The sequence below is a fragment of the Seriola lalandi genome, unplaced genomic scaffold (assembly GCF_002814215.2).
Source record: "Seriola lalandi dorsalis isolate HSWRI2012SDOR001 ecotype SW California unplaced genomic scaffold, Sedor1 jcf7180002054262, whole genome shotgun sequence".
NCBI classification, from domain to species: domain Eukaryota; kingdom Metazoa; phylum Chordata; class Actinopteri; order Carangiformes; family Carangidae; genus Seriola; species Seriola lalandi.
The window spans coordinates 898,813-919,315 of NW_019524815.1; the positions used below are offsets into that span (position 1 = coordinate 898,813).

The 20,503-nt window shown below is 41.9% G+C and overlaps 2 protein-coding genes across 2 annotated transcripts; both read right to left on the reverse strand.

Moving 5' to 3' along the window:
• Positions 1 to 348: 348 nt before the first annotated feature.
• opn7d (opsin 7, group member d) lies at positions 349 to 3,330 on the reverse strand. Its single transcript, XM_023405078.2, has 5 exons — positions 2,598 to 3,330; positions 2,312 to 2,474; positions 1,752 to 1,879; positions 1,260 to 1,594; positions 349 to 911 (listed from the first exon to the last, which is right to left on the reverse strand). Exons 1-5 carry the CDS (start codon positions 2,704 to 2,706, stop codon positions 429 to 431), a joined length of 1,218 nt encoding a protein of 405 aa, XP_023260846.1. The 5' UTR covers positions 2,707 to 3,330; the 3' UTR covers positions 349 to 428.
• Positions 3,331 to 15,371: 12,041 nt separating this feature from the next.
• emilin3a (elastin microfibril interfacer 3a) lies at positions 15,372 to 19,464 on the reverse strand. Its single transcript, XM_023405067.2, has 4 exons — positions 18,998 to 19,464; positions 18,725 to 18,844; positions 18,047 to 18,594; positions 15,372 to 17,844 (listed from the first exon to the last, which is right to left on the reverse strand). The coding sequence occupies exons 1-4, from the start codon at positions 19,147 to 19,149 to the stop codon at positions 15,884 to 15,886; spliced, it is 2,781 nt and encodes a 926-aa protein (XP_023260835.1). The 5' UTR covers positions 19,150 to 19,464; the 3' UTR covers positions 15,372 to 15,883.
• Between the last annotated feature and the right edge of the window lie 1,039 nt (positions 19,465 to 20,503).

Consider the following 20,503-nt stretch of genomic DNA (forward strand, 5'->3'; position numbering starts at 1 on the left):
ATGTTCCTGCTGTACGCAAAGGGCGATGAGCGGCTTTAAAATCTCACACATTTGTCTAATTAACCTTGAAGCCAGCCCTCGTCTGTTCCTTCAGAATCCAGTGAAGTTACAGTGCAGTAAAATGAAACAGGAAACAAGCCGACACAGAAGTAGGCGTCACAGTATTAGAAGTATAAATTTCTGTGGCACATCTTCTCAGACGAAGTAAGAGCAGTGTGGACTTTTGGAAATCTTCGGTATTTCACAATGACAGGGCCACTTTTGAGTGACTTTCAGGAAGAATGCCTTTGAAGGTCCTTGCAAGTGTTGTCACGCTATAAAGTCTCGGTGACACGCGCTTGTTATAACTTGTGCACACACAGTAATCTCTCTCCCTTTTTGGGCACCTTCCTGCCTTGTTATCCTCATGAGAGAAGGAGGTTGCGCCACTAGAGGAAGTCGTCCTGTGGTTTGGCTGAGAGCTGTCCGACTGTCACCTCTCTGTAGGTTGATCCAGTCAGGACGCAGGCAGTCCTTTGGGGCGGTGTCACATGACACAGCCCTGCATTCTCAGTGCAGTGCAGACACGCCCCGTAACTCTCCTGCTGTCCGTTTGAGAAACGCGTGGAGATGCTCATGTCCTTATGGCGCTGTGAGTTGGATCCGAAGCGTTCTTTCGGATCTGAGTGTGGACTCCCCCTGTAGATCCTTTGACGTAACATGGACGTGTCTCTGTAGAGACACTCGCGAAAGTTGGGCTTACACAGCAGGTAGACCATGGGGTTGTACATAGTGGAAGACTTGGCAAACACGGCAGCCAGGGCGAAGGCAGCAGGAGGAACTCGTGTGGCATCCCCGAAAGCGGCCCACATGGCCACAGCAGCATATGGTGTCCAGGCACCCAGAAAGCCTATACAGACTGCTACTGACAACTATGGAGAAGAAACATAAAGAAATACATGAATGGACACACAGCGTAAAAACATGTCATGCAGAAGATTTCTTTAGTTTCATACCAGTGGTATTAAACATAAATGGTGTAGATACAAATATCTGTAATATCGTCCTGTTATTATTTCTACACACACACACACACACACACACACACACACACACACACACACACACACAGATAGCTACATATGCATGAGAAGGTTCTACAAAGATTCATTATTTTTATAACCTTTTGAATAATTCACTGTCTCATATCCTGCTCAAATCCTGCCAACTGCAAAACCTGAAGTCAGTGATGCTGAAGCGACACACTGATATCCTCTGACCTTGACAATGAGAGCGTGTGCATTGGTGGTCTTGGTCTGTGGTGACACATGCTGCTGGACGGCCTGACGTGACCCGCGCACTGTCAGCAGAATGAAAGTGTAGGAGAGGAAGATGACGGTGCAGGGCAGTGCATAGCAAAAGACGAAAAGGCAGACAATGTAAGACAAAGCTGAAAGCTCGTGGTTGGGTGCATGCCAGTCAATGCAGCAGGCTGTGCCGTAAGGTTCAGCGCTGTAATGTCCCCACTGTGCCAAGGGCCCTACAGCAAACACAGACGCGTAACACCACACTCCGACCACCAGGAGGCGAGCGTGTGACGAGGAGAACTTGTTACCTGATCAGACAGGAGATAGGAAAAAAAAAGAAAAGAAAAGAAAAGGGCTGCAGTTACAGTGGTTATTTATTTCCCTCATGCTGCTCAGCTTTGTGATAAAAATCTGCAGTGTTTGCAGCAGCAACATACTCAACAGTTTAGTTTATCAGCCCCTCACCATGGCTGGGGAAGCAGACTTTCAGGCAGCAGACTAAGGACAGGGCTGTGAGGTTGGTCAAGCTGCACAGACCAAACAGTACTCCACACATCGCATAGAGCTGACAGGTGATTTCTCCAAACAGCCACCTGTATGCACAGAGAAAGGGGAATTGTGACGGAGGCTAGGGCTGCAGCTAATGGTCATCTTCATTATTCATTAATCTGCGGATTTTCTTGATTAAGTGGTTAATTATTTGGTCTGTATGATCTCAGGAAATAATGAAATTCCTGTTGTAATTTCCTAAAGCCCAAGGTGACCTCCTCAGATGACTTGTTTTATCTGACCAGCAAGTCCAAAACCAAAAGATTAAAAAACTAATGATATAAAGTAGAAAGACGGAGAATTCTCACAATAAAGAAGCTGGAAAAATTAAACATTTGGCTTTTCTGTTTGAAAAAAAAAAAAAAACGATATAAATTAAGTTCGTACTATAATATTTGCCTATGGCTGTCAGCAGTTATTGATTATTGTTCATTGAGAAATAAATAAAAAAAGATAAGAGGGGGAACATGAGGTACCTGTGTGAAAAAGCTGACGGTATTGCCAGTGGGAATAAAGAGAGCGTCATCCCAAGGTCACTGATAGAGAGATTGATGATGAAGAACTCTGCTGGCTTCAAGGTCGACCGCTTGTGATATGCAACAAGTAGCAGAATGCAGTTACCCATGAGGGACAGTACACCTGTAAAAAAAGAGAGAGAGGTTGAACTTGGCTAGAGATTGTGCACCTGTGGGGATTTGACATGCATGCATGGAGTGAGCAAATGATCAACACAGCAGGAATCGGCTTTTCGTGCAGACTTACAAAATACACCGTAGAGCGAACCCATGAGGATGTCGTACTCCTTGGAGATGGTGGAGGCAAACACAGCAGATGTGTCTGAATCATTTCCCATCTGAAATGTGGTCAACATTAGCACACACACGAGTTAATTGTAAATAATGCAGTGATTGAAGAATTTACAGACACTCGATACGCCACTGATGAGGATGTAAACTTGAATGAAAACTCTCAAGATGGAGCAAATGTAATGTTGAAAGAGTTTTAAATTACGGCGGCAAAAGCTATTTCCTCAGTGCCTGGTCTCAGTATTTGAAACCAAATAAACATTTCCTCAGTTTTGTTTCTAAAGCGTCTAAAATGTGTATTACTGTCTGAAGTGCAGGCTGTGCATTCTTACTGTCTTTGTTGCACAATACTTCCAGCCCGTGGGATCAGATGTAAAAATAGATGAAAAAGCTGTTTTAAATAAAAAATAATCCTTAGCAAAAGATGAGGACAATTCATATTAAATTGAAATATACAAAGCAAAGCAGGATTGACAGATGGAAAGAATTTGAGAGACTGTGCCTTTCAGGATTTACAACAGGAGTATGAGATGAGAGATTAGGAACCACAGACCAAAACAATTACGTTTAAGATAACACACACTCAAATTTGCCGGATCAAAGGATAGTGAAATTGCAAGTTTTGTCCCCGGCTGAGGCGTGTTTACACATGATGCAACCATGCACAAGCGCAAATACAAACACATGGAGTGATAGGATAGACACATAATGAGCGTAGGTAAGAGTTTGATCTTTCAGCCGTGAGGGAGAGCTGACAGGTGCTCAAGGATTTCAAAGAGTTTATAAATTAACCTCATAGATCCTCCTGAGCAGCAGCTGAAACATGTCAGTAGTCATGTTCTTTGTTACGAGTCAGAATCTTCTTGCCCAGCTACCTGCAAACAAGACGACTGAGCATCACTTTGCTTGATAGAAGAATGAAAAAATAAAAATAAAATCGGGGAGGAAAGAGTTCTGCAGGGATGAATCTGGAGCAACACTTGGGAGCGCTATCAGAGATGATGCAGAGGCAGCATTGACTCAAGGTCTTAAGCAATCACACAGGATAAAGAATGAGGCTTCATTACTATGCAAGTCAGCATACCAGTCAATGATGAAATGCCCAGTCAGTCTGAGTGGTGGAGACTCAGTAAAGTAATTATGACCACTCAAATATAAGAACTCCCCTGTCCTGTCAGCGTGTGAAGATTATCAGGCTCTGTTATCAGTAAACATATTTTCTTTTTTTACAGATATGTCAGTATTGATGTGCATGTTTGCAAATATGCAAAAATAATTATGAATATAATGTTTTATTGACAGCATTTGTATCACTCTTATTTTTCATAAGCTAACACTAGATATGAAATCAATGCTAGTATCAGCCTCAAAACACCAATTAGCACAATGATGACCTCTTTCTTTCTTTCTTTCTTTCTTCCTGCAATCATAAATCATCATCCCTTTTTTCTGTCACAGCAGGTGGGTACACGACGGCAAGACAATTCAGTTTGTGTTGGATTGTTTCCCGGGTGATAACCATCCTCTACAAGTAAACTCGAGAGAGATACATCTGCACAGATCTATGCCGAAGATGTTTCATCTCATGCAAGCTCTTGGAACTGTCACACCTGGAAGATTTAAAGCTTGCACTAATCAGAGCAACTTCTGCACAGATCTGAGTGTGCGGATGCTTCTCTCTCTCAAGTGTGCTGGTCTTTAAGCTCCAGCTCTTCCACTAAGCCTGAGTGAGCACTATTTCCCCTTGATTTTTGAACAATCCCCGTACTTATACCATCCCATGCATCAGCACAGTTTGATTTAACAAATGAACACCTCATCAACAGTAACACAGACAGACTGTTTCTGTCAAAGCTGAACTCATTCTCTGTGTCTGAGCGTGTTTATGTAACCACAGAAACAAAACCTACACCACCCTCAGCCATGTGAGTGTGAAAGTGAGACACAAAGAGCTGGGGAAAGTTTAACCGGCTGAACTGCGCCTTTGGTCCGCAGTGACAGATTGAGTATTTTGAGAGTGGCTGAACTGTAACACCACTGTTATCATTTCTCTGAGCCTGACCGAATAACTCTGTTCAGCTGTGATTAACTGGGCGCCTGTGAGACCGTGACATTGACCTCCAGATGATGATGATGATGATGATGCATGTGGTAAACCGTATATCGCCTGCTGACCTGGCTTATGCAGCCCATTATTTCATTTTTGATCCACATTTGCATTCTGCTCTGACCCATTTGCCCAAGTGTGCTGTCGCCGTGGAAACATTTTTGAATGTATAATTTACAGAGGAGAAGATTTTAATTTATCCATATGCAGTTTACTGCTGTCGTCAGCATGACAAATAATTCCTGCTGCATGTCATCAAAATTTTCATGTGATACCACTGAAACTAGGGCTGTCACTCATAACCATTAAATGTCTGTAGTCAGAGGAGATAAGCAGCCATTTAAAGGCTGACAGGCATGTCAGGGTGTGCAAGTGCAAGGGCAGCGCAACCACGTGCACGAGCTTTTGAGCAGTGACAATTACAAGTGAAAGCGGCTGCATGGTTGTCAGAGACTGGCAGCCGGTGGCATAGCTCAATCTTTGACTTGCATTTAAATTTGACCTCTGCATATAATGAAACAACGACTATTTCTAAAAAAAATCCCAGCGACAACTACTGTTTATTAAAAATCAAATTAAAGTCAGACTAATCTTAATTGTTCTCGTCCATATTATCTGACGTGTTTCCTTCCATCAAATGCAGAAATAGTGTTGTCATTGGTATTTCTGATTTTATCTTGAAACAGTCTCCAGTGCATCATCTTTGTGATGTTACACTCACAATCAAACATCAGTGTTTGTGCCTTTGATGTTATGAATCATAAAACATGCGCGTTTCTGAATGTAGTGTCGCATTGTATCTTGAATGCTTGGGTTGATCTGCCCGCCCTGTCCCTTGTAACCAGCCGTGACAGCGTTGCTGGTATTGTTTTCTCTGTGTGTGTGTGTGAGTGTGTGTGTGTGTGTGTGTGTGTGCGTGCGTGCGTGCGTGCGTGCGTGCGTGCGTGCGCGTGTGTGAACGTGTGTGTGCGTGTGTGTGAACATGCCAAAATGTGTTCCTGGAGACACCTACTGTAGCGGGAAGTACCACAGAGGCAGTTTTGAGCAGGACACTTTGGCAGGAGTTCATCTGTCTGTCTGTGGACAGATTTTCTCGCTGTGATAGTGTGAAAACTGCAAGGTACCTGTGTGGGCCAACCTGCGAGTACTCATGTAATAATGTTGTTGCAAGATGGTCTTTAGTTTATTTACTTCACTACTTTCATTTGTTAATTTTAACGCAATATTGGATTTCTTTTAAAATTATTTATACTCTTGGTAAATGAATGTTATAAGAAAAACTTTCCAGCTACCTATTGCAACATTATGATGTTGCAGTGACTTTTAATGGTGTTTACTTGTTTACTGATCTCTGTGTTTGCATCATGAAGCTTACTTTTGACTAACTCTTCAAAAAAAAATCACTATTAATCAATTATTCATTTAGTCCATAAAATGCTAGAAAATCTGAAAAAATCCTCTTTCACTTTCCCAGAGTCCAAACTGACATCCTCAGATTGCTTGTTTTGTCCAACCAATAGCCCAAAACCCAAAGACCTTTCATTTACTTTCCAAATGTTTTGCAATTTTGCTTGAAAAATGACAATTAACAAAATAGTTGTCAATTCATTTTCTTTCTATTGACTAATCAACTAAACACATTAATAATCCACATTATTTGTGTGCAAAATATTTGCATCATTAGTATTTTATTAAGCTTGTGGTTCACTGCATTGTGCAGCATTTAAAAGGCAAACCTTAACATATACAACACACAGTGTGCTTGTGTGGCGCATCCCCTGAGGTCCTTGTGAGACCTTTTGCGAGGTTGAAGTGGTGTCTGTTCACCCTTGCTGTGTCTAACTGCCTCCTCCTCTCAGAGTGACTGACAGTGACAGTGGAAGTGAATGTCATCACGGTACAATATTTACACCATGTTTTAGCTGCATGACAAAGAGTGGCCAGAGGCTACTCTTGCAAACATTGCAGGGCAAGCTGTGACACATCTTATGTAATGACTGTGGAGAATGATCACGTGAGACAATGTGCACCTAACGTGATGCGTTTAGGAGGCAGAGCAATGCAGTACAACAATGTGACCATTAATGAGGAATGATGAAGTCACCTGAAGACTGAACAGGTGTTTAAATGTTGACATGATTTTTGTGCTTAATTGTTTCAGCCTGTTAAAAGTTCACTCACACTTTTCTTGTTTGCTTTTCTTGTACACCATCTTTTGACATGTAGCTTTGACATGTAGCAAATTTGACAATTTCCTAAAATTAAACAACTTACAATATCAACTTTAAATTAAAGCGGAGGATTCAAATCTATATGTAATTGCAGAGCCAGTGTGATAGCCAGTGTGATAGGAGCAATGGAAAGGAAGACCGGAGGATTCAGTCATTGGACAGTGGTGACAAAGATGTGGTATCAGAGATTCTTATGCATCTGATTGGTACAGAAACAATTTATCATGCAGGGTCTAATGCAAACAACACAAACATTGGTCATTCGATGTGGGCTTAAAACTGGATTACTTTTCATATGGGATGCTTCTTTCTATAAGATGCTATAAAGTATCCCTGATGTTAATCTAGTTTAAAAACATTGTTTCTTTCATTGTCTCTGAGTCTCTGATCTCCACGCCTGTGGGAAGGACAACAGCCACAAAGAATGCAAAAAAAAATAAGTACAATTCTGCCAACCTAGTAAGTCCTGTCATCATCACTCCAGCATGACTGCTTCCTCTTCATGACACAAACATATTACATAACCACAGTCTGATTGAGTATGGGAAAGCAAATATTTCCGTCTCAGTGGTGGGTCATATGTTTTCATATATTATTTGCCTTTGACTCTAATCTTCAGTTGAAGGTCGTTCACCCTGTTAAATCATATTGTATGCAAAAGAAAAACATTATAATTGGCCATTGTCAAAATATATAGGTTTTCTGTTGGGAGGCGAGAGTGCGAACACACATACAAATGAATTGTCACTCACATACACTTCTGTGCAGGCAACAACAATAGGCACTTCATGCATGCAGACATGCATGCCCAGAAAAACAATATGTGGCAAGCAGCCGGAGAGAAGGTCGACAGTCTGTCTTGAAAACAATCAGCATTTTGACAACTTCAACTTTGACTAAAAGATAAAGGAAAGCAGAGACAGATCATTAGTGATCTCGTCACTAATCCTGCCGGATATCCCACAAGTTGGCTGTGATGTCTGTGCCTTCATCTCATCAGCCTTAACAGCCTGCACAATCCGTTTTCACTTCTTTGAGACAGCATTTGAACCTTGACTGAATGTCCTTCAGTGAATACCGTTTTAACACGACCACGTTTTATCATTTCATAGGGAGAATTGTAAGATAACCACTGCAAGTCAGCATAAACTACCAAACCTTTGCATAGAAAGTGAAATGAGAGAATCAAATTTTTTTCAGTCATGTCAGCTTCTTTGTCTGATTACCCATAGCTAGCAACCATCGAAAACAACATCACTAAAACGTGGAAGATCAAACACCTGCTTCATCATCAATGATCCCCCTGTTTGTTATTGTCTAATTTCTTTCCCTCTGCTGTGCTGCTTACCTTCCAGAAAGGAATGGCTTGTCCTCAGTTAAACACATGGAGGCCAGGTGGAGAGCAGGACACAGAGGAGAGGAGCTCGGCCAGTCACCGAGAGAGGGGACAGAGACGGGGGAGAGAGAGAGAGAGAGAGCGAGAGAGCGAGAGAGCGCGAGAGAGAGAGAGAGAGAGAGGGGGGGGAGCGCTGGACCTGCTTCTGGCTCACACTGAAGAGTACAGTTCAGGTATCCTCCTCCTCTTCAGTGAGACACACACACACACACTCTTACATACGTCCAGCCAGGTGGACACAGTCTCGCTCTCTCACACGGCATATGCACTCGTCATAATTGTGGAGATGCACTGAGCCACACTGATGTAGAACGAAAAGCCCACAGTGACGGCAGGCCAGCCAGAGAGAAAGAGAGAGAGACCGAGAGAGAGAGAGAGAGGGAGAGGGATCAGTATAATACTCTGAGTGTCACTGATGACTCAAAGTACCACTCCCCACCCCATTTCCTCTATTCGTCCTAACTCGCTACGTTCCTGCTGTACTTATCCCCTACACTTTGATTTGTTTCTACACTTTGTGTTATTCATTCACATTCACATCATCTATGTGAATCACGCATGTAAGATGGGTTTCCACAGTTTACTCATACACAGCCGCTCATTTCCGCACCTATGAGCAACGGTGCATGTGTATACTTTGTACTTGCTGTGTGTGCATATACAGATCACTTGATCAGTGACTGTAAAGGTGGTAGTCAGAACCTGGAGGAGGGAAAACTGGCTGTTGGTTTATGGATGCAGGAATGTCAAGGTGAATTTTGATCCTATTTAACATCTGAAGAATATTTCTCTTTGAATACAAAGTAGAATATGATTTTAATGGGGGTATTAATATTGCAGGATGTGCCTCTGAAGTGGTAATTTAAGATGAAACTCAAAGTGAGAAAAATCATGATTGCAGTTTCTTATTATGTCAATAGGATATTACACTGCTTATGCCCATCATTCATCATGGTCCTAGTTCACAATGAAGAAACGAAGAAACAGTTGATGATTGTCCTGAGTGAATGCTACTGTTAGGAGATAATGAGAATTACAAAATGTTTGATGCATAATTTGTGACTGGAGTGAGATTTGTAAAGTGATGCTACTTAGTTCAGCGGTGCAAAATGAATGCGAACAGCCACTTTAGAAAATAAAAAGTGTCATCCTCTGTCGCACAGTAAATGCAGTCCTGAGAGGGAGCATTTGAACTGCACCTGAAGCACTGTGTCATCCTACTTCTTCATACCCACCCATGCAGTTTGCTCTCAGCAGTTCTGCTCTCTGACTGACAGTCATGGAAAGCTGCTTAAGGGAGCATGGGCTCACTCGCTGGGGCTCGCGCCGGGGCTGCAGGGCTGCCAGAAAGCTGTAAAGAGCAGCACTGTCATATTAATACCTCGGTGCAGGGTCCTGGTCCTTCTCAGCCCTCTCGCTCTGACACGTTTATGGACTTAGTGTCACAGCCTGTGGTCCGCTTGTAGGATGAAGTCCCTTCAGTGGTTTATTAGAGATGACAGTAGGCAGGAAATGATCAGAACGAGGGCAAATTATGAGAGATCATTTGAACATGAGAATAATCGCTTTCCATGAGATCATAAAGACATGGTGGATGTCTATAAGTTGGTCGCTCCACCATTTTTGTCCAGGCTGAAATGTCTCAGCTATTGGCCATGACATTCATGGCCCTGACGTTCAAGGTCCAGAGATGAATCCGACTGACTTTGCTGATCCTAGTGGCTTTTCCTCCAGCTGCAGCACGGCAACGTTTTGTGTTACTTATAAACAAGGTGCCCATGTATCTCAATGGCTTTGATGATCCCTCGACTTCTCCTGTATTTGCCACCCAATTTCTCAACAGCTACTGGGGTGATTGCCATGACATTTTGTACAAACATTCATGTGCCCCATCAGGATGAATTGTAATAATTCTGGTGATCCTTTGACTTTTCAGATATTCCCATCATCCGGTTTTATATGACAATATAAAAACACTGACCATGTGAAAGGGGTTGCTTGTAGTGATGAACATGCAAAGAATTATAGTGATTTTCAGCTCATTGTTTAACTGTCGGACCACACAACTTTATTGTTTTGGTTCACAGCTGTTTTTAGTGGAAAAAGCTCTGAAAACTCACTGTACGCTCCCTGGTCAGAACCGCACAGCAGACAGACGCAGTTAGCGGCTAGCAGGTGAACATAGTGGCTAATTGCCATGAATTGCTTTTCTTGTAGCAGTTAGTGGAGAAACAAGAGTGAATATTGGACACAAACAATTCTAAATGCATCTTTGGTCACATCTTGTTTGTATTTATGCTGTTTTTTTAATATCATTCCATCAACTCACTGAATTCGATGTATTTTTCATTATAATCATGGATATTATTACTGTAAAAATGATCCTGGACCTAAACCATGCAGTCAATATCTGTTAATTACTTTCACACTTTGATTCTTTCTGGATACTGAGCTGGAACAGTCATCCAACCCTGTGTTAGTTTAACAGTGGCAGTCGACTGAGAGCAGAGGCCATCCCTCAACGTTTGAGAGGCTGGATTACAAAGCTGTAGGCTGTAGAATTAATCTGATGAGCTTCTGCAATATGACTAATTGGCGCTGCTGGAAATTTTTGTCTGCCTCTTGCCAGTGAATAATTTGAATGTGAATGTAGAATAATGAACATCTTTTCAGAAGACCCCTTTTCACAGTTTTTTTTTTTATGTAGCCCATCACTCTAACTGTCAATCCAATTAGTGAATAACTACCTTCTGCCCAAAGACAAAGGAGAACAACAGAAAATGAGAAGAGCACATTTGAGGTATTGGTGAAATAAATGTCAAATCTTGTCTGTTTCATATCGGAAATATCTGAAACAATATGTATCCGGCACGGGGTCAGCTGGGTCAAAAAGATCCTCTGTTGATAATTAAATCAACTTTAGTTAACTTAATTATGTGTTTTAAATAGAAAACAGTATCACATCACAAAAAAAAATGAAATAATGTTCGATTCGCCCGAAATTATTAAATTTCCTTTCTTACAAGTTAGGATTGGTCAGTTTTGAAAAAAAAAAAAAAAAGTTTCATACACATTTATATATTAACTTTGTCATTAGCATAAGATTGATTAGATTTTCAGTCATTCCTCTGTTTCATGATGAGTATTAAATGATCATTTTACACTCCTTCCTGTCTGGGTGGCCTCAGAGACAGAAAGCTTAGGCCACGATGTCCCGGTCACAGCACTTTGAGTCAGAGGGTTACGTTTAATGCATTCTGTGAGGTTTTTATCTCGGGCTGCAAACCACTCACATGGTTGATTTATTAAACAGCCACACACTCACAGGTAAAAGTAAGAATAAAAAATAATAATAATTTGAAACCTGGTGTAATTATTACCTGGTTAAACATTGTCATCATTGAAGTGAGTAAACAACAATGTTCTATGTGAAGATGTGTAACTATTTATTAAATGATTTAAACAAAAATCAATATGACAGACTAAAGCATTGTGGACTTCAGTTGCAACCCTTGGAGGCTGACAGAATCATAAAAGCATGAACAATTTGAAACTATATCACTCAGAGCGTCTATCCAGTGACCCAGCCGTTCAGTTTGTCCTCCAGCTGTGAAAATAAGTTTCATATTAGTTATTGTTATTGCTTCTCTTTTTTTGTTAAAAAACAATTGAGTTTGATGAGTTTCTAAGGAGGAAAGAACAGAGTGGCAAATTTGATTTAACTAAGAACATGTGAGGGATGACGTCAGTACCGGTGGTGCAGTGAAAAGGACTAGGGCGGACCAGGATCATGGAGACCATTAAGTGAATGTTCCTGTTGTAATAGTTTTGTTGCTGCTTATTTTAAGGGAACTGAAACTGAACCGGATTATGTTGGGACTGATGAGGCTATCAAAGGTTCAGTTACAAAAATGAGTCTTGCCATTTGGGCCAGTATGGCTGCATATTGCGCTGCAGCTAATGATACTTTTCTTTATCATAGTTTGACATTTTGGTAAATGCCCTTGTTAGATTTCTAGCTTAGAGGTAGATAAGAAGATCAATACCACTCTCATGTCTGTCTATTGACTTGGGAGCCGTAGGCAGGGGTTTATTAGCTTAGCTTCTGCATTGTTCACATCATGTGGGGTGGAAGTTAATGATTGGAAAGATTACCATGTTTACAACTTGCAGGTGTTCATGTCATCAGTCAACTCAAAATGGCAGATGGCTTTTCATCTTTTGCTATTGCTTCTCACCCATTACAGGAGATTCTAGCTGTCTTAATAAATAAACAAAGTACAAAGACATTTTTGCTACATTTCTTCAAAGGTCGTACTGTCTACCATGCAAATTGTTTGCTCGAAAACACAATGTCGACATGTAACAGGCATGTAATTTAAACAATTTAAATTGTAATAACACAGAGTGATTAAATGGATAAAAAATAGTGCTTATTTCAATATAGCACTATATCAAATTAAATTGAATAGATACATTTCAAATTGTATTGCCTTCAACAGTTGGCTTTGGTAGCAGTTGTTTATTTTCTAGCTCCAGAACTTTCAAAAATCTTTGATTTTCCCAGTTACGACTTGATTTGAACACTATTTACAAGAGGGAAAGTGTAATTACTTTAACTTTTATGCAAAAATGACATTAGCATCAAAACTAGGCAGGGGGAGATGACTAGCTACCTGGACCAGCACCTCTAAAGGTCACTAACTAACATGTTCTGTCTTTTGAGATTGATCTGTAAACAAACCAAGTTTTTGTTTTATGGGATGTTGTGGGCTTTGCCTTTATGCTACGCTAAGATAATCTATCCTCTAGCTTCATATTCAATGAACATCTTCTCATCTAACTCTCGGGGTAAAAAGAAACAAACAAAAAAAACCCTGCTAAACATTTCTTTATGAGGCGGAAACCTGGGTTACTTTAATTGAGACACCCTGTTATCTTTTTATCATGATCCCCAAAAATTATATGAACATTAAAACTATCATTAATTCATTGATTACACATTCTGCTTATCCTTTTAGGGTCAGGGGGGGCTGGAGCCAATCCCAACGGACATTGGGTGAGGGTGGGGTCCAACCTGGTAAAAGTATCAGTTAAAGCTAAAAAAGATGTGAATAGCTAATGTGTGAATAACACCGTTGAAAGAAATAAAAACCTTAATTCACAATGTTTTAAAAAAAATAAGAGGCTGTGAAAGGAAATGGGTGTTTGTTGGTATACAGTATATCTGCATGTGACCCTTGTGTACTTCATGCTCCTAACATCCATCCAGTGTTCATAAGATAAATAATTAAGCCCTGAGATTTATATGGAAGACCTTTCTCCACTTTCTACTCATAAAATCTTAATGTTCATGGAGGGTCTTTGCTACATAGGCATGAATTAATTTCCCTTCTGCTAATGTTGTTTGTCTTAATAATCTTCCACTTTGGGGACTGAGCCAAATTGTACTTTAGGCACTTAACTCTGGCAGAAATCCATCTTCTGTGAGTGTTACAGGCTAGACATAGAGAAGTGTTGAGATAAGGACTCAGTATTTCATCTTCTTGACACAACAAAAGCTGGGAGATTGAAGATGTAGTCTCCCTTCATCTGTTATATTTTCTAATTTATGACATTCATGTTTCTAAATTTCACAATGCTTTGTAAACATGAATACAACTTTCCACCAACAACTTGTTCAGTGTAGAGAACAAAAGCCACTACAGCATTACATGTTACTGTGTCTTGAAAAATGTCAAACGCTGGCGCTTATTACGAAGAATCTCCAAAACCCTCAATTCAAGGTGACTCTCTACTGAGCTCATGTATGCCAGCTGTAATAAAAACTTTCCGTTTTCTGACCATCATTATAATGAGGACAAAAACTCTCTTTTCACCTTAAGCTTCTATAGAGGACATTATATAGGATGATTCACATTTTAGACCACTGCAGCCCCATGTTTATTCAAATATCCTCTGTCCTCTGTCTTAGTGCCAGCTTTGCCTTTTGTGATTTGGGCGCATGCCTTGGCCAGTGACAGTCTGCGAGGTTTGCAGGAGCATAACTCAGAATTGGATCCATGAGTGAGCCGTGAAGAGACTATTAGTCAGAGGAGACAAATTCAACAGAGCCCGTGACTGCCCTTTCTGTCCAAATGTCTACTTGGAAACAAACAAGATTAATGTGTTGTTGTCTGGGTTTGTGTGAGTTGTGAACTTAGAGGAGGCATGTAAGGAATACAGAAAAGAAATTTAAACAAAAATCTGGACCATGACAGAGATGCCGGCCTCATTACCCAGGTTTATACTGAATCTGTGGCTTGAAATCACTCCGTCCGTCACTTAGCACTTCCAACCAAAATTTGATGTTTATCTTTTCTGTCTGACCTTTTTTCCTCCTTGGCATTTCCCTAGTTATTATTCACCACGTGTATCAGGCTTAAACATTTTCACACAGCAGTGAGCTCATCTCCCACATAGGTGTCATTTTAATGCTTGTTTGTCCGATAGGGGTAGAAGAACTAACAGAGGAGGGGAGGCAAGGTCACTTAGTGCCCTATTCTAACATCCATTAAGAAATATGCTCAGAAAGCTGGGCTGGTAGATTTGTAGCCTAGAGAGAGAATGAGAGGTAGGCTGCTGTGCTGAAGTGCTCCATGGTTATTTGTCTGTATCACCTTGGTAGTGATGCCAAGTTGTAATTTTCTTCTGGCAGGCGAGGGCTGTCCCCATGAAGTAAATTTTTGGAAGCAAAATTTAAACTCTGCATGAACATAGCTTCATTCAAGTCAGGCCTCCCTAGTCCCCAGCAGTCAGCAGCATTAATGATTCTCTGTTGCCCTCTTGTGGTTTCCCCACTTTTCTGCATCAACACGTTTCACCTCCAAAGTAATACATGAATAGTTTCTTCTGTTCTGGATGTTGTGTTTAGAGATTCAATTCAGACACCAGAAGAGTCCTTAATGGTTAGATACATATATACTGTGTGAAATGTCAGTTAACCAAGAAAGCATGAACGGTAAAGACGGTAAAAGTTTATTGGATTATCATTACTGAAAAACCTTCAAAAGAAACTGTTTGTAGCTTGAAATGGTAACATTTTATGCAGGATTACATTTAGTATAAAAGCAAATGCTCAAGAAGTGAAACCATAAAAAAAACATATCTTTGATACTTCTAGTCTAGACATAAGAAAAATCAATATAAAAATGTAAACATTGTTAAACATCTGGTCCTATGAGAATTTTTAGGAAAACAGTAAAGTAAGACAGGTGCCTTTTGCTGTTGTTTTCCTTAATCACTGTGGCTCTAAATAATGGTCCATTGAAAGAAACAGTTCATCTTAGCACCTTCATGATACAATTTCACATGTCTGTGTCATGAGTTCAGTTGGAATTAGCTGCCATTTTTAATTGCATACTGTAAGCTAACTAAAACCATACATAGTTCAGTGCAGGTTCAAAACCTTTGTATTTTGCAATTCAAATAATAAGATTTTTCATTCAAAATTGTCCATATAAACTGAACTAATTCAAAATGAAGGTGTCCCCTCGTTTTGGCTCTGCCTCCGGCTCTAAACTTTGTTGTGTTGGGTCCACCTTGGAGGTGCAGTTTCTGAGTTCGCCTCTCAGCTCAAACAACTGCTGAGCATGGCTGGAGAGAGTCCCATTTACTTGCATGAGAAGCCCATTCGATTGTCTCTCTAGCTCCTCCCTGATACTCTCCAGATCCTCTGCCAAGTAATTCAGGCCCTTGCACTGATCCTCCACACTGGCAACACGTCCACCAACCTCAGTTACCTCTTTCTGGACCCCCATGGCAGTACTTCGGCAGCCCCGGACCTCCTCTGCTAGCCGCCTCTTCATCTCATGCAGCTCACTTTTAAGTCGGGTGAGTCTGCGCTCACCTGCCCCAAGCATGGAAGCCTGATGTCCAACTAGCTGGACCACACCCTTTATCTGCTTGGCTAGACGAACCTCTCTCTCATGCCAGGAGCTGTTGGCTTTATCCACCTGGTGGACGACTGTTCCAAGGGAATCCTGGAGGCCTCTCAGGGTGCGGTTGACTGAGCGGACATTAAACTTGAGGATTGTGAGCTCTCCCTGGATGGGAGTATCTCCTTCTGCTTGTTCCTGCTGGTCCCTGAGGGTCAGATGCCTCAGGATATTCTGCAGTGTAACATTTAGGGTATTCAAACGGTCAATTTGTATGTCCAATACCTCCTTCACATTCTGCTCCTCTGCCAGGTTAGTATTTGGTGCAGCAGAGTCTCCCTGGATGGCAGATGGATTTTGAGTTGAGGAACAGGAAGAAGAGCAGAGAATCTCAAGGCTGCTCAGGTGTTTCTTCACTCTGTCCACATCCACCTCTAGTCTTCCCCGGAGGGACTCCAGTTCTGTCTCCAGAGTAGGAACAGCATGACCCTCCAACAGTGCCGGGGCAGTGGCATTGCCCAGCTCTTCCAAAGCCATCAGTAAACGGCCCTCCAGAACCCTCAGCTTACCTTCCATTCTGGCCTCCAGGTCCTGTCCTGTCTCAGCTCTGTCTGTGACACCAATCTTCTTTCCGAATGCATCGCTTTTAATCTGCCCTGTCAGGTTGAGCTTGGCCTCAACATACCCCAGACGTCCCTCCAGCATTCCCTCGATGTGGTCCTTGTGTCCACCCAGCTCCACTCTCAGGTGCCCCTGGGACTGGTTGAGGCCTGCCACTGATGTTTCCAGCAGCTGCACCCTTTCAACCAGTCCACTCACCCTGCCACAGCAGTTTTCTTTAGCCTTTAAACCATGGATCTGTGCCTGGAGGTTTCTCAGCTCTGTTCTCAAGTCTGTGGTACTTTCAACCAGAGCATCTTCCATCTGCTCTTGCCTCTCACCTTGCTCCCTCTGGCACTGACGATGCACATCTCCACCTTTCTCCTCGCATCGGCCTTCTGCAGTCTCAGCATGCTTCTCAAGCCCACCAAGAATTTCTATCCTGGCTGCATTCAGCCTGGCATCCATCAGCTTCTCTGTAGCTCTCTGGGCATTTCCCCCGAGATTGTCAGTGGAGTCTGATTCCACTCCAGCTCTATTTGACATCTTCTTCAGTTCTCCATCATGTCCCATCACTGTTGCTTTGAGTTCCTGCAGCTCTACTGTCTTGGCTTGCAGCTCTGTCCTGAGCTCCTCTACCCTTCCATTCAGTTCTGTAAGACCTGGAAGCACGTGTGTGCCATCTAAACCCTCTGTCTCAGGATGTCCCCCAGGAATCTCTCCAAACCCTACACTGGATGGACTAGAGGCTACAGCTGGAGCAGGAACAGGACCAGGGGCAGCAGAGAGCAGAGCTGACAGCATCCTGTTGGCATCCTCTCTCAGAGAGGCTCGTAGACTATCCTCCAGTCCATTCACAGTTCCCCTCAGGCTCTCCAGACCCTGGTTTAGACGTCGCACATCCTCCTCCATTCGATATATTCGGTCCTCCGTTTCACTGTTTAGAGCCTGGCCTAAGAAGAAAAAGAAAGTTGTTAACATTGGAACAAACATATTACGCGAAGGTGCTTTGGTGTGAATGCACTTTGAATTTCTTTCAGAGCCCATTATGATTCTATTATTAGAAAAAAGTATGAGGGTGCCCTGTTTTGTCACTTGTCCACTAAATAGTCAGATCCAGTTAGTGTTGGAAAGTAGTTTGGAATAAGGACACACCTGTGGTCTCACCCTCATGCTGTTCACCACCAGTGGAAGGAGGAGGGATTTCCTCTGGTACATGTTCCTCAGGTCCTTGGCTATGCTCATGTTCATGCTCATGTTCTTGGTCATGCTCTGTGTGATGTGGCTCCTGGTGGTCTGGCATTGGCTCTGGCATTGGCTCTGGCTCAGGCGGATAGGGCTCGAAGGAGGAGTCTGGGTAGGAGGAGGAACTCGGAGGCCCAAAGTGACGCATTGGGTAAGAGTTAAAACTGCTAGTGGGCGGTCCTTTGGGTTGACTCCATGGGTTGACTTTCACAGCACTGTTAATAGGTGGGCCCTTAAACATGGGAGCCTTGAACATGGGACCTTTGTACTGTGGCCCCTTAAACTGTGGGCCTTTCATTGGTGGACCCTTGAATGGTGGCATCATTTTCATGGGGTGTTGGTATACTGGAGGACCCTCCATACAGCCATAACCAGAGTACCCTGGGCAACAACGCCACTCCAGCTCTGTGACGGTTTTATGTGCCACCTTGTACAATGGTTTGTACATCAGGCGATACCTGAGGGGAACAACCAATTATTAGTCCGAAACATACACTTGACTCCAATATTTTGTAAGTGACATGGGTCCCAGTTTCCTCAGATCAAGAGATAAATCTTATCATAACATAATAAGAGTTGTTTACTCACATTAGAGTTGGACATTTTTGACCCCAGGAACACTTGTTGTACTCAGCCTTTACATAGGGGGCTGCCCCATCCTGCACAGTGAAGGAAACTGTCTTTTCAGTGACATAAGCACAGTGGTTCCTTCAAGAGAGGAGATAAAAGATGACAGAAGTGTGGCACATAAATATAATGTCTAGTTGGCTGAATGCAGTACAATGTAAATTAATATCTTAAATGATGTAGACTTGATCTGTCGGAGCACAAGATGAGGACAGAGAGAGAGACGGAACTTACTTGTGTCTGCTGGTGGGTTTCCCTTGGTCATGGTGTTGACTGTGCCCAGCTTTATATTGGTTAAACTGGAATGGTCTGTAGAACTTGGTTTCGACAATTGACAAAAATAGAGTCAGGAAGACAAAAGGACTCACAACCATCACAGGATGCATCCTTGAATATCCACGTGTTATATCAAAAGCTCAGTGAAAGGAGTCTTCAAGCTAATCTCACTGAAGAAAAAAAGTATTCTTCCATTCAAGGGCAAGCAATAAGCTTAATATTCCACTCCATCCACTTGATATGGAAATTATTGAATTGCCAGGCTTCTGACAAAAAAAGATAAATCAACATGCAGAAACTCAGAAAAAGGCAAAAAAATTGACATAAAAAAGATTTCAGTCTCTGCAGTGCAAACTTTGTTAGAAAGCAGAATTCCACCCTGTGAAGGTTGAGCCTGATGCTGGCTGTGGGTGTGGTGGACTCTGTTAGACTGACAGGACTCCACTGTGGGTTTGGTGGACTACAGACACCACTAATAGGGCCCCACTGGCACCATCTGCATATCTCCTCCCACTCAACCTCGTCAAAGTAACACCAGGTTGACATTAGAGTAGGGAGGACAGCCCTCACTTTCACAGTTAGCAGTTATTGCTGTAGCATCTCGACGTTCTCAACTTTATAGAAAATACGTTTTTTATGATACATCTAGTTTGAAGGCTGTCTCTACCAATCAGGGCCAAGGCTGAACTATTTTCCCATGGTGACATCACGGCAAGCCAGAGGGGAAATAGTGCATCAACTCCAGAGTGTACAAGACCAGGCCTTATCCCAAAATAGCATTTTTTGGTTGTTTTTTTCTTAAACATCTTAGTGTAATGGTGGAAATAAATAATAATCCAAGATGACAAGTGGACATAGCTGATGTTTATTTATCCTTTACAGAGTGAAGAACACTTACCCTGTATTTTGTATGAAATTTAAATGTATAAAGGGCTTTTTCACAGACGACATTTTGAGATGTCACAGTAGAAAAAGCACTGGTGTGAATAATAATAGAAATATATGGCTGAATTCAATTTGCTTTGGTTTCAGGGACCTGGTATTGTTCATACTGGTTCACTGTCACATGAATGGTTAACTGTGAAACTAGAATAGGAAAGAGCCATTGTTAATGTTACTACTACTACTATACATCTAGTACATTATCCGTACATTAGCCTTTCAGTCACAGAACCTGGCTCATCCTTCGACCTAATGAAATGAGAAAAGCTGCCAGGAACATCGATGAAAAGTGTATTTGATGATAGCCCCGTGTGTGATATCGACATCATCCTCTGTATCCATTTCGAGCTACCGTTCTCCTCAGTTCATACACAGTATCTGTATATATCATTCACTATGAATGTCATACATTGTTGTCGTGCATTATTGATTAATTTGTCCATTTGTTTTTTTGATTAATAGTTTAGTCTGTCCATCTCAAAAGAAATTGTAAAAAAATGTCCATCACAGTTTCCCAGAATC

What these genes read in the sequence shown, in the direction of transcription:
- emilin3a (XM_023405067.2), bottom strand. Translation starts at nt 19,149, where the DNA reads ATGCATCCTGTGATGGTTGTGAGTCCTTTTGTCTTCCTGACTCTATTT. An exon ending in AAACCCACCAGCAGACACAA is followed by an intron (nt 18,845 to 18,997) that starts GTAAGTTCCGTC and finishes CCTCTCTTGAAG; the next exon opens with GAACCACTGTGCTTATGTCA. An exon ending in CAAAAATGTCCAACTCTAAT is followed by an intron (nt 18,595 to 18,724) that starts GTGAGTAAACAA and finishes TGTTCCCCTCAG; the next exon opens with GTATCGCCTGATGTACAAAC.
- opn7d (XM_023405078.2), bottom strand. Translation starts at nt 2,706, where the DNA reads ATGTTGACCACATTTCAGATGGGAAATGATTCAGACACATCTGCTGTG. An exon ending in CCGTCAGCTTTTTCACACAG is followed by an intron (nt 1,880 to 2,311) that starts GTACCTCATGTT and finishes CTGTGCATACAG; the next exon opens with GTGGCTGTTTGGAGAAATCA. An exon ending in CACACGCTCTCATTGTCAAG is followed by an intron (nt 912 to 1,259) that starts GTCAGAGGATAT and finishes TCTTCTCCATAG; the next exon opens with TTGTCAGTAGCAGTCTGTAT.